Source organism: Gallinula chloropus, assembly GCF_964237585.1.
Source record: "Gallinula chloropus genome assembly, chromosome: 7".
Taxonomy (NCBI): Eukaryota; Metazoa; Chordata; class Aves; order Gruiformes; family Rallidae; genus Gallinula; species Gallinula chloropus.
Genome location: NC_140092.1, coordinates 14,207,764 through 14,221,513, shown reverse-complemented (window position 1 = coordinate 14,221,513; position 13,750 = coordinate 14,207,764). Strand labels below are relative to the sequence as shown.

Below are 13,750 nucleotides of genomic sequence, written 5' to 3'. Positions count from 1 at the left end.
GCAATGAAATGGCCTTTATGAAAATATCCTGTCCTGCATCCCAAGAATTACTCATTTACTTAGACCTTAATAAGACGTTAGCAGGAACAACTGTGCTAACAGGACACCAAGTCTACATTACTTGTGGCATCTTGGAGAAAACAGAACATTATGGTTTAAGAGCAACATTTAAGAATTGCCTATAAGCACTGCCTTGAAGCACCCTGCAACGAGAGCAGCACTTGCATGACCTCTAGAGGTCTCAGGATTTAGCTGAGGAACTATCTCCACAGGAGGAGCTTTTGCAAGGTGCCGACTTTGACAGCACAGGCACCCGGGCCTTGGAATCATTGTCACCACCACCCTTCACCTCTCCTCCCCTTGGTGCAGGACCTCCAGGCTGGTTTGCTGATGATGCCTCAGGAACTGAGGGTCCTGGAGCAATGCTCCTACTGACAGAAAACTTGCTGGCTTCAAGCGCTGCCAAGAAATCACACAGCTCAAGGGCGCTGTGCCAAATAAGCACTTGTCCAGCCCACTCCACTTTGAACCATGGTGTTGAGAAATGCTCCGTGTTACAGTTCAAACAACCTCTACACGGAGTGAACGTGGCATTGAAAAGCAGAACTAAGGCAGCATACCTGGAGGTGACCAAGTTTTGCCTGTATCTGACCACCATACCCCTGAGCTCAGTTGCACTACACTACACTACACTTGCACTACACTACACTTGCACTACTTCAGTGCAAGGGGGTAAGGGGCCAGTTTACCCCTGGGTTTGTGATGTCAATGGTAAGCCTTTTTGAAAAAAATCCTGCCCTTTAGCTATGAGGAAAGAGATTGTCTCCTGATCACTGTTCTGTTTCCAGCTATGCACTAGTTTCCAGCAGCACAAGTTTCATTCACCACAAATGTCTTATTGGCAGCCACCTACAACATCAACATGTGAAACAAACATGGACAGAACAGTCCATTTAAACAGCTCTGAAATGTGGGTTTCTTCTACAGGAGGCCTGACATCTGCCAACATTCTGTGACAGACTGGACAGTGAACGGGATGTGGAATAGAAGTAGCTACAGCACAGCAAGAATGTGCCCCTGTGAACTCACAGGTGCTTGACAATTGTCTTGGTAACTTTACATCTTTCACCTCATTTTTAGTTAGCTTTGCCCATCTTTTTTCTCATCCCCATTTTGCAAATGCCACGTAGTGTTATTTTACAAAAGACACATCTGCTGCCATCCTCTAACCAACTTTGTCCCTGTGGAAGTCACACCACCACTTTGACCACCACTCCACATTCTAGGCACCTGCTTTATCTGTGAAGGGCGTTTCTAAGTTCTGGAGGCTACTCCAGATAACTTTACCATTTGTTTAACTTTAGAGTCCATTTTTGCTGCCATGAAACACTAACAAAAGGCACTCCTGCCACTGAAACATAGTGACCAGCTTAGTAGTATTTGGCCAGAATTGAAGCCAGATCTAGTACTTCTCTGTGGCATATTAACAACAGAACCATATAGGTGCATGCATTAATCACAGTATCATTTCTTATTTGTTCATATTATAATGGATCAACTATTTCCTGCTATAATGTTCTTAGACATGCTAACAGAGCACTCACAAGCAAACAAAACCAGAACACACTATTATACAGTATCTAAGAACACTATTAATCAAAGTTATCTGCTGGTAGTGACACATAGCATACAAATACACAGTGAATCTCAGTTTACCCATTTTATTCACTGAAGTACTATGCCTACAATAATCTGGGTAAGGTCTCAGCAATTTTTAAACCCACGTCATTTTTCAGTCCTTTACCAGCTCTGTCACTGCATTCAGAGTCACTAAAACCAGGGCCTATTCAAACCAAAGGGGAATGCAGTCCCCAACAACTCCCAATGGCACAGATAAAATCCTAGTCAGTGAAGAATGGTATGAATATGCCATATAAAAATCTGTTACATGCTCTTTTGGAACTGAGGAGAAAATTTATTGCGAGTAGTATGAACGTCACAAGGCACACAACCTGGTAAAGATAAATGCTCAGAACGGCAGAGGAAGCAAACAGCAATTCCTGCTCTCCAGAAAAATCCATAATTCAAGGTGGCTTACTTAGAAGGTAGCACTGAATCACTTGTTAAATAAACATTTTCAGGAACCAGAATGAAAAATGGTAGCTGGCAGTTTTTAATCTTGATTTGTGGCTTCTGCATGTTCACTAGATTGACACCTGAAACAGGAGTGCCCAGGAATCATAGAATCGTAGAATATCCTGAGCTGGAAGGAACCCATAAGGATCAAGTCCGACTCCTGGCTCCACATAGGACCAGCCAGCTCAGAGCATGGGACTGAGTGCATTGTCCAGACGCTTCTTGAACTCAGCCAAGCTGGGTGCTGTGACCACTTCCCTGGGAAGCCTGTGGCAGTGCCTGATCACCCTCTCAGTAAAGAACCTCTTCCTAACATCCAACCTAAACCTCCCCTGTCACAGCTTCATGCCATTCCCTTGGGTTCTATCACTGGCTGCCAGAGAGGAGATTGGCGCCTGCCCCTTCACTCCCCCTCATCAGGAAGCCATAGACTGTGATGAGGTCTCCTCAGCCTCCTCTTCTCCAAGCTGACAAAGCAAGGGACTTCATCCTCTCCTCACAAGACTTCCCCTCCAGACCCTTCATCATCCTCGTTGCCCTCTTCTGGATGCTCTCCAGTATTGTGTCCCTCTTGTACTGTGGTGCCCAAAACTGCACACAGCATTTGAGGTGAGACTCCCCTCAGTGCAGTGCAGAGTGTAGAATAGATCAAAACATAACAGTTCTGTGCAAAAACTTGCATCTGGAACTAACCACAGGCCATATTCTCTGCCCTGCTATGCTTCCCAACACTTATATTTTAATTACCCTTTGCAGAGGTCCCCCTGTTGCAATCCACCCCAGATTGCCTTCTCAAACACACTGTGGGTAGAACTCGCCTGGAGATGCAGTGGCAACATGGCCAGCCAAAGCAACACAGGACGTGGCTTAGTTCAACACTAGCCTGCTGCAAGGCCAGTGCCTGCACCCCAGGTGTCCAGAAAGCTGCCAGACTGCCTTTGTGCTTGGACAGGGCGAGAACACCCTGTGCACCTTCCAGGAATTAATAGGGCCTGTAAGACCCAAAGGGCTACTAGCACAATAATGCTTTGACAAACACATTGCCTTTGTTGTCCACCCCAGTGGCTGGACAACTTTTGGAGGTCAAGCAACCTCATAAATTCCCACAGGTAAGGAGGGGTTAAACCAGTACAGCTTAATCAAACAATTGCAGTGCATTCCTGGTGGCCTGGCAGACCTTCTGTGGTCTGTGGACTACAGCCCAAGAATAAAATGCACAAAAACATTTAGAAAGGAAGAGAGAAGAACAAACCCGAGTTGAGCACTTGTAATCTCAGTTATTCCTTACTGCATGTAACAACAGTATTGTTCACTGCCACCTTGCAGAATGGTGTTCTTAAAAGGTATCTGGAGAAAATGAAGTCCCTTGTCCTTTCCACACAGCTGGACTTGTCTTTAACAAAGAAGAAAGATGCCTCCTTTTTAGTGGTCTTCAGAAACAGTGAGAAAAGAGAGGTTCAGCTTGCTCTTCTCCTTTAATTGATCTCTAGGTTACTCACTCTGCCTGCAAGGACAAAGGATGTGCTTGCACATGATCTCCAGAGGTCACCTTTGGTCCTGTACCCTGTTACTGATGAAAAGGTTTTAAGAATGAAAACAAGACTCAACATATTCTTTTCTTTAACAACAAAAGGTTTTAAGAACACAAGACAGATTCTTCACAGGTTTATAAACAGAATGAAAAGAATTCCCTCTCACCCCACACTCTCCTGAGCTCCTAAACAACCACACTACAGGTCTTCCATCTCTCAAATGGTGATGGAGGTGCACAATGAAGAGTCCTGGCCTCACTCCTATGCCTCTCAAAAAACAACTCAAACACTTCCCATACTTCTAACAGGGTCAGAGAACCAAGCTTACCAAGCTTTACTAAACAGAGGATGAAACATGCAGATACCTTATGAGGTAGCACCTGAATTCATGAAACATTGGGAAAACTCTGTTCCAAGGTGTCATTTACTGTCCAGGATGAGCCTTTTAGGTTTTGCCTAAATCCTCAGGCTACACTTTCCACAAAGAGAAGCCAATTTCCTGGGGCAGCTAAGGGCATCTCCTACCTTTCTGCACAGTTGCAACACCTCAACATCCCATCACACTTCATCTTCAGTTCTGTAATCCTGATCGTGGAAGACATGAAGGCATCACAGGAGATAAAATGAGGACAAATAAGCTAACACTGCAATGACTCAGTACAAGAGGGGAGAGGTGATCATTCTGCCAAGCGATAATACAGCAAAAAAATTTGTCAGCTCATTCCTCAAAGGCCTCTGCAGCACACAGATCTCAAACTGCATTTACAGCGTTATTGTCCCCCTCAGTATAAAGTCACCCTGCTGCCTTCATTTTAAGCCTGCAGACTTACTCAGACAAGTGCACAAATAATTATTTTTCTGTTACTATAATCATAGTCATTCATCATCTCTGGATTTAATCTTCCTCAAAGATTACTGGATCTAAGCATGAGACACAAAGGAAAGAGGAAGAGACCAGGACAGACAGAATTAACTTAAACTTTCCTGTCGCCACTCAGCACCAGAGTCATCATGTACAGTTCTGACTGCTAACACTAACATTTAGAGCAGCTTGTTTCTTACTGAAATATGGAGGGACACTTAAAGTACAGCCCCTTACGTCTGGTTAGAAACTCCTGAGCTAAGTTTAAAGTAACTAGCCCTCATATGGCTGCATTTGCACAGACCTGGGGCCAGCCTTGTCACCAGAAGCATCGTATTGGGGTTTTTACCTGACTTGTACCAGGTCTCATCGTCTGCTGCTCATGTTCATTACTGGATCTGACTCTTATGACCTAAAACCAGAAAAGTGTTGGAAGACCAAGCATATGTAAACAAAGGAAGAGAAACACTTGAGAGTGCCTGATGATCCAACAGAAAGGATAACAGAAGATAATAATAAAAAAAGCAAATGTAGTGGTTAAACTCGGTAACTAGAAATAATTTTCGAATCATAACCTTGTAAGAAAGAATTCTTTAGTACTATCACATCTTCACATGAAACATGCTAGGGAAGTGTGAAGTATGATAGCAGCAGCCAAGCCCACAGCATACTGAGGAGGCACCAGCATGATAAAAAGGTCCATGATCCACCTGTGACTGCACCTTTCCCTGACACCTGGGAAGGCCACACAGCGTGTGTGCACACATGCTGCAGTTTGCCTTGAACAGAACAGCATGGGCACAGTCTGAATTTCTAAGAGGGATATTAAGTCAGACTAAAGGTCTGTGTAAACATGGAAGCTGTCTCCTATGGATGCCATTGATGGGATGAAGAGTACAGATCATAGTCATGAATTCCTAAAGCACTGCTCCACCTTTCAACACTTCATGACTGTATTTAATAGTATGCTGATAGCTTTTTCTTCCATGCTTTTCCCTAAGTCTTTAACCCTGTATAATCTTTCAGCATTCACAAATCCTGTTGCAAGGAGTTCCTCAGCTTTCTCACACATTGCACAGACTCCTCCACTGTTACACACTATGTGTATTTAATGTATCCTGTTCCTGTATTAGAAGAGACAGTGAGCTGTCTCCTTTTTGCCACCTTGGACAAACCCTTGCTCCTCTGTTTTCCATGCTGAGTATTCATGTTCTGACCATTTTACCCTTATCTCTAAATACTTCGCTCCCTCAGCTTTTAAGACATTATTTTCCACACAAAGAACAAGTCCATTTCCTCAATCAGGCAGTGTACATGCCAGACCCTGAATTCCACAGCAAAAGGGTGCAACCATTTTTCTGCAGTGAAAGTGAGCAGCCTGTCTTCTAAAGGAGCTATTCAAAGTTACCCCGGTTGACTGGGAACTGATAATTTACAGGGAACATACTTGAGACTTTTTCCACACACTGAGTTTATTCTTGGCTACTCACCTAGTTTAGCTTTACATTAGGACCTGGACTTTAAGGCTTGCATTATGCATGAGAATCCAGATAAGCTTACAGCATTAATTATTCCACACAAAGGAAAACCTGCCATTAGCAATTCAATATATCATTTACATAACAATAATAATTACAATTGTCTTTCTTCCAATAAATTTGGGCATAACAACTGCGTCATTTTGTCATTTTGACTCCTTGCTCTTAAGTTACACCTTCACAGGTATGCTCCTCTTAGCAGCAACAATTAGGAAAATTAGTTTTATCACATGAACTTTTGACTGGGATCCGTTACAGTGTCATTCTGCCTCTCCCACTGCATCTAGAATAACATGGTTTCAAAGTTCAGGGTGCTTTGTAAAAGCAATTTATCTGCCACAGGTTTGCCTGGGGTACTAGCTTCTCACCTTACTATGTGAGACGCCTTCCAGACCTCTGTATTAGTCTGAGAGAGTTAACAGAAATTCACACACAGAAGAGAGATTTTTGGTGACATCAGCAACAAACACATTCACGTACATATAAATACTAAGGTGTTGAGCAAGGGGTGTTGATTATGGCACTACTTTAACAAGCTTGTAAGATCATACTTTCGTGCTAAGTAATGCACAGAGCAGCCTTCATGCTCCTGTAAATAGTTTAAAATTTAAGTACCAAAAGAGGATGTAAGACCGGACAAGGAACACATGTGGTGAGCACTGGTGAAGGTCAATAAAATGAGCAGAGACAGAAATCACAGCCTCCTATTTTTAACAGTCTCAAATAGCTTTTAAAGCCCATCTTGCACAAATGCTCAGGGGAATGAGACATTTAGGAAGGACAGCAGAGGTCCTTCCTTTCATTGGGCTCAAAAGGCAGAGAATGGAAGAGAGGCCTTCTGACTTCATGAGGAAGAACTCCTAGGAATCTGATTTACTGGAATCATGGTGACAAAACAGTAATATTCAACAGCAGGGAATGATAAAGAGGAAGATTATGATAATAATCTTATTCAATAAACTCAGTGGTATTAGAAGTGAAAGGCACAACAGATAGAGCTGTAGAGCCTATGAAATTATAGGAACAGTGACCAGAATGAGCCATAATAAAACCCTATGTTAGGAAGAGAAGCTTAAAAAACCAAAACCAACAACAACAAAAAACCCACCACCACCACAACAACAACAAAAAGAAGCAATGTCATGAAGGGATGGTTTCCAGGAACTGCCACCATGTCACCTATACAATATATTTCTGGGAGAGAGAAAAGTTTGGTCAAATTACAAAGTGAAGAGATGCAGTGTGTGATCACAGTGCTGCCTGCTAGGCTGTCTGCTCCCTGGCTACAGTGCTCCAACCCATACAGCCTGAAGCCATGGCCACCACCCACTGGGACAGAGCACAGAGTGCTAACCCAACCACTTCATCGGGGTTGTGCTCCCCTACTAAAAGGCAAGGAGACACTCATTAATTAACAAAGCCCTCAGCTGAGCAATGTCTCAACACACTGTCACAGCCTGCAGAATTTGTTTATTGTTACAGAAGGCAAGGCATCTCAAAGCACCTTTCCCAGAGCTCCACCAAAACAAGCTAACCCAGTATATTCAGATGTACAAAAGGAATGTGTCCATCTTCAGTTAAGCTGCTTTCCCAATGATCAGCACACTCATAAAAAACACCATGATAAAGAAAATCCACATGAAAAACCTGTCCATCACTTTTGCAACTTTTTTCCATTCAATTCCTTTGGCCCTGTTTGCTTTATGGTCTCGAACACAATTAGCAATGTACTCAATATTTTTAATCAGCATTTTGTAACAGGAACAGCAATTAACGGATTCCCTAACATTTTCGCCATGAATTCCATAGCTTTTAGTCAAATTTCCATTCAGCTTCTCGCTGAGATCACAGTCATCATTCCTACTGGAAAGGTGACTCCTTACCTCTTTGTGCCTCCTCTGACACCCATAATCTCCCTCTAACTTACGTTCTTCTTCCTTCTCTCTTTTTGGACTTGTGCAGTTTTCACCCACATCGTAAACAAAAAAGATTTTTGACATGTAGTCCAAAATAACCACCCTGGCCCATTGTGGAACAGGCTTTGCTTCTGAGCCACAGTGATGGAGATTCATTATAATGATCGTCAGTGCAGTGGAAGCTGTGATCATGGTCATAGTTGCTATGTAATACTTTCCTGGAACAGAAAAGGAAACCATACTAAATGCTACCTTAATTTAAAAAAAAAATTAAAAAATCAATGCAGAAATAACAATGTGAACACGTAGTGCTAGCCATAAGTGCAAGTGAAACAAGTTTTCAATCACCCTGATTCTCTGTACTTAGATCACACTTACTTTGCCATTAAAAACCAATTAAAACCGTAAAGTAAAACCTCATACACATTACCAACATGCCTTTATCAGACCAGTAAGTGACTGTTGTATTAGCATGGTAAACATCTGCAAGGCGAACCCTCTGATTTCTGGAAATGCACCCATTCAGAAAGTAGCTTTAAAATGTTTATCAGGAGCCTTGCTCACTTCCTGGTGTCTGTGAAATCCCAGTGTTGATGGCTCCACATGGCACATTAAAGATCCTACTTCCTGATGTACTAACAGAGGTGGGGATCATGTTTCACTGGAGCGACTGACACACTTCACATCAGCAGACAGCTGCCTTCGCATGCATGCAGGCCAGCAGATCCCCAGACCTTGCTGGTGTCCACAGCCAGCACACTGAGAGCTGGGAGGCCAGGCACAGAGCTGAAGGGGGCTCTGTAGCCTGCTGAGTTTCACTGCCTGGACTTCCTTCAGACTGGACAAATTTTAGCATAGCTAGTCTAAACAGGGAGAAAGCTCATCCTGGCCAGGGACAGCGAGTGGAGAAACCCTCAGCCACTGCTTTCCACACCCGAAGAGCACTGCTGACCAGCTAAGCTAGAGTGGCTTGTGCCAATGCAAAGGCAGCTCCCAGCCCTGCTGCTCTGCAGCCTCTGCAGGGAAAGCAAGGGCTGGCAGGAGTGACACAGGCTGTGCCACAGACAAGCAGGATGTAATCCCAGCTCTCAGGGGGGGTGGAAAGGATGGTGACAGAACAGAGAAAGCGTACTGAGGTTAGGTCCTGGCTCCTTAATTTAGACTGCATGGCAGGAGGGTAGGAAAGGTACTCGAGTACAGCAAGCCCATACCCTAGGCGGGACTAGTTGGTGCTGGTGTGGGAAATGCATTCAACTTTCCTAATCATTGCCCAGTGTGTTGTCTCAGCTAAGCCATGCACATATTCATGTAAACAGCAATAACAGGAACAGAAATAATGAGATCTGAATTATCTCAATGAAGCTGGAAGCCAGTGTGGAGACAACTGCATTCGTAGCCCTCCAGAAATCCCATCAGGGAATCTGGGCAGCCTCCTGCCCCAGGGGGTGGATCATCCAGTGGCAGGAGGGTCCTGGCAGAAGGCAGACCAGAAGGCTGAACACCACCCTTCTCACTACACACCGCCTCTTCTGAACTCTCAGGCACAGATTCCAATTCAGCACAGCGGATTGCCAGGCATTACAACTCAATGTAACCATTGGTCAGATACTAGGTCACCCCTGAGTGTCCCAGGCAGACCAACTGGATCTGACAGAAACCTATCTTGAAACACTCCAGCCTTTTGAGTCCAAGCTCTTGTGTACACTTTGTACTTGAAATTGTTTTCAACTGTTGGCTTCATTGCAATGTGATAGCATCCTTCTAAATGTCTAATTATATTTAATAAATACAAAATAGCTACCTTATATGTAGTTTAAAATAAACACAAAATAACTTTGAAGAGCTTCATCACACCTGTACAAATTCCACACACATTCTAAGGAGTTTATTATGTTTTAAACATGCAACATCTTTACCTTCCCAGAAGCCACAGATTGCACATAGGCTCTCCCTGACATAAAGCCCTGCTACTACTAAGCCACGTTTAAATACAAAGTGCATCAAGCTCACCTATCAAAGGTACGTTTTCAGAGGGAGGCATGATCTCTGCAACCATCAGCTGGAACACAGTCAGAGCAAGCAGAACCGTAACACCCAGAGACACCTTTTCACCAGAGTCTGCAGGGAGATAGAACCCCAGTGGGGCCAGGAAAGAGATCAATATGCAAGGCAGCAACAGATTAAATATGTAGAATGAAGACTTCCTTTTCAAAATCAGTGTGAAGGTCACATCTGGATAAGGCTCAGAGCAGCAGCCATAAGTGATGACATTCTTAACTGCTGGCATACCATGAATCTCCCATTCCACATCTTCTACAAAGTCAGAGAGGTCACCACTGTCAAGAGAGTTGATGATGTCTACCTGATTACCATTATAGGTCCAGGACCCAAATGTAAGGTTGCACTGCTGGCTGTCAAAAGGAAAATAAGATACATCCACTACACATGAACTCTTTGTGATAGCAGGTGCATCCCAAGTGATTTTTCCATCATATCTCAACACAACATTAGTATTCACTGGTTCTGAAAAGTCATCGTCAGCCCTAAAAGACAGAAAAGTGACAGTCAAGATTAACTGGCAACAACTTAAGTGCAGACCAGGGAAGGGCTGGGGAAGACACTCACTTCATACCATTAAAACATGTTTCCAAAAACATATATTTATACTCAATCTTATTAGGAACTTACTATTAACGATTATTTATGAGTACCAGCTATGAGTACTTATGAGTACCACTATTATTTATGAGTATCATGCCAAACATCAGTATTGCTAAATTAAGTCGTATTTGTCAGCTTCTTCAAACTTGACCTCAAAAAAAGGATACAGTAGGATAAGAATCCATTTAAAGATGAAAATAAGCTGCTAGTCACTACTGGCCTGTGTGAGCAGACCAAGGAGTGTAGCCTTTGTGAACCACTTTTCTGTAGACACACTGTCTTCCAGAGGTCTTCAACAGCTGCAGCAGAAAGTGCTTCAGACTTCCCAGTGCAGAGAAATTCAGAACAGCTTTGCTGTGCAGTACAATCAATTGACAAATCCTGTCCATGGCTTTATTGGAAAATATTTAGATGATCAACAAGTATTCAGACAACCAACCCCTTGCTGAGGCAAGATGAAAAGATGAAAGCTTAGGCTCTGTGGGTCAATTCCTCCTTCAACCCAGTCCTTCCCTCCCTCAAATATTCAAACTGATTTTCTCCAGTCACACTCACTTGTTATACAGAACAATATCTGGTCTCCAAACCAAATTGCTTGGAATCCTGATAGAATCCAACCCATCATATTTATCCTTGTCCCATCTGAGGTATGCATCATACCAGCTTTGTCGAATCCATAAGTAAGCTGACAAAATTTGGTTCCTTTCATCCTGCATAAAAAGGTAGACATATTTCTAGCTGGAAGTGATGAAATCACATCTTAAATGCAGACAGCATTTGTTGTATGTTCTTAAGTAGTGCCCCAAACAGGCCAGAATGCTGACAGGATACAAGAGTACTTATCAGACAAGTACATATGCCCTTTAACTGTATGGGGAGCTTATTTGGACTTTCCCCTACACACTCCCCAGCCTTAATTATAAGGCTCCCAGTATCCTAACAGTTTCCTTTTGTGAGCTTCAGAATACCAACAGTTAACGGGTTCAGGCTAACAAATTCTCTGAAAGCTCAGTGAGGCCTTGTAGGAACTCAGAAGTCACAAAAGAGATCTTCCATTCTCCTTCCAGACTGATTTTTTGTCTTAAAAGCTTAAATAGTTAAAAGTATTTGACCAAACCCAATTTATGGGCATTACTGAATGCTAAAATAGGGAGTTTATGCAGAAATTAATTGCACTTGAGAAACAGCTTTTGCTCTTTCTATTTAAAACTCAGCAAAAGTTGCCTGGAGGGTGCAATACCAACACCTAACTACAAAAGGAGCCTTAACTCAGCAGCTGTAAATTCGCAGGCTTACAGTGGAAGTCCTAGTGTTGCAATCAGATAAGAATCTACAAAGAACTGGAGAATATGACCCTTGTAAGGAAGCATTACTGAAGTTGTCACAACAAAATGTAAGTTGCTTTTCCTACTACAAGCAAACTGTTTGCAGCTAGTACATTTCAGCGCATCTTGGGAAGCCCAGAACTGTACTCTTACTCACCATGTCTTTAATTTGAGACAGTGTGATCTGAAGGGTGACATTCAGCACTTTATCTGTGTCTTCCACTGGTCTTAGAGCATTCGAGTAGTTTTCAAACAGGTCATTAAACAGCATGTGAGCATATTTTCCTTTGGCTGATTCTACAGCTAGATAACAGATTCATTCAGTACATCAGATTAATCACTGAGCAGTATCAGAAGACACCCTCTTTTTACAGCTTCAAGTAGTATTTGCTATATTTATCATTCATATACTGTAGAACATATAATTTAGAGCAGAAATACTAGCTTTTTGTACCCACTAAAAAAAACCATCTCTACATCTAGAGATTCATGACTTTTTTGAAGGCAAATATCATTAACTTTATTTTACTGGTATCTTTCATAAGCCTAGAGTTTATTGAGTTAGTCACACATCTGCCAAGCTAAAATTAGAAGCAAAGTCTGAAGTCAAACCTGCTCCTAGGCTAATGGCTTGCAATATATCCCTAAATGCATCACTGGTAGATTCATGCTGCATTCAGAATTTACTGTTTTTCAACTACCACGTGGAAAAAGTCTGAGCTGCAGCTGCTTTTCTTCACAAATTGCCACTTGCATGATTTATGGGCACATCTTTGCACTGAGGCCCTTCCCAAACCAAGTATTTGGGGATGGTTCTTGCTATCCAGGCTTAGCCACTACAAATAATTCACGGAAACTTTAGGTTTTAAATGACACTTCTGCTTTTGCTGTTCTGCACTGTTTTGTGCATCACAGTTTCTGTAGGCAGTCTCTGTATTAACTTGAGATAGATCCACTTATTTCTGCAAGCCAAGGGCAAGGACAGTAACACTCACAAGACTTGCCTGAAGTGCCAGCTGGCACTACGTAGGAAGTGCTTTGGAGTACACTCTCCAAAGTGACTCACGGGGACTTCCTAGACTAACGAGAGCTCAAAGCAAACCTTCCTGATTAAAAAGAAATCCTAACAAATCAAAGCTTCACAAAGAGCATTTCAGTTCTGGCTATACACAATTATTCACTTTGCCCAGGCATCAGTGAGAAAGTAAAACAAAACAGGTGAAAGACTCGGGGAGCTCTCTGTGTAAGACACGTCAGGAAGCCAGTTCCTGTCTGAGTCAAGTAACCCTCAATGCAACATTCAGCCACCAAGCAGTATTCTCACCTTGAAGCATCACTGCTGTAAACAGCAACCAGAGAGAGACAGGAAAGGACAGGTTATTTCTCTTCATTTCGGCACCTTAAGAAAAGCTGCTTGCTCAAGGGCACAAAAACGTTTATCACCATCCAAACCTAACAAACAAAGAAGTCAAGTTGTGCAGCGATGTAGAGATGCTGAGGCACTGATCACTGATGAGCTGCTAGAAGAAACTGGTCCTCCCTCAGTAGCTGTCAGAGTCCTGGAGCGATGGATGGTCTCAGTCCCAGCCACCGCCTGGCACTCTGATGAACCCTCCCCTCCCTCTCTCCGTAACCTGAGAGCTGCCTGCACTGCAGCTAAAGCTGAGGGAGAAGACAAATGGATGGCATATCAGTAGGAAAACTGTATTCTTTTTTTTTTCTACAAATGTAAGATTTTGATAAATTTATGAAGAGCCCTTTTGCATGTCTTTGCTGTGCC

General features: G+C 42.9%; 1 protein-coding gene across 1 annotated transcript; it reads right to left on the bottom strand.

Annotated features, from left to right (window-relative positions):
• Positions 1-7,645: 7,645 nt before the first annotated feature.
• CHRNA9 (cholinergic receptor nicotinic alpha 9 subunit) lies at positions 7,646-13,361 on the bottom strand (the record flags this gene model as incomplete). Its single annotated transcript, XM_084266826.1, has 5 exons — positions 7,646-8,202; positions 9,995-10,527; positions 11,201-11,355; positions 12,128-12,273; positions 13,295-13,361. 5 exons carry the CDS (start codon positions 13,359-13,361, stop codon positions 7,646-7,648), a joined length of 1,458 nt encoding a protein of 485 aa, XP_084122952.1.
• Between the last annotated feature and the right edge of the window lie 389 nt (positions 13,362-13,750).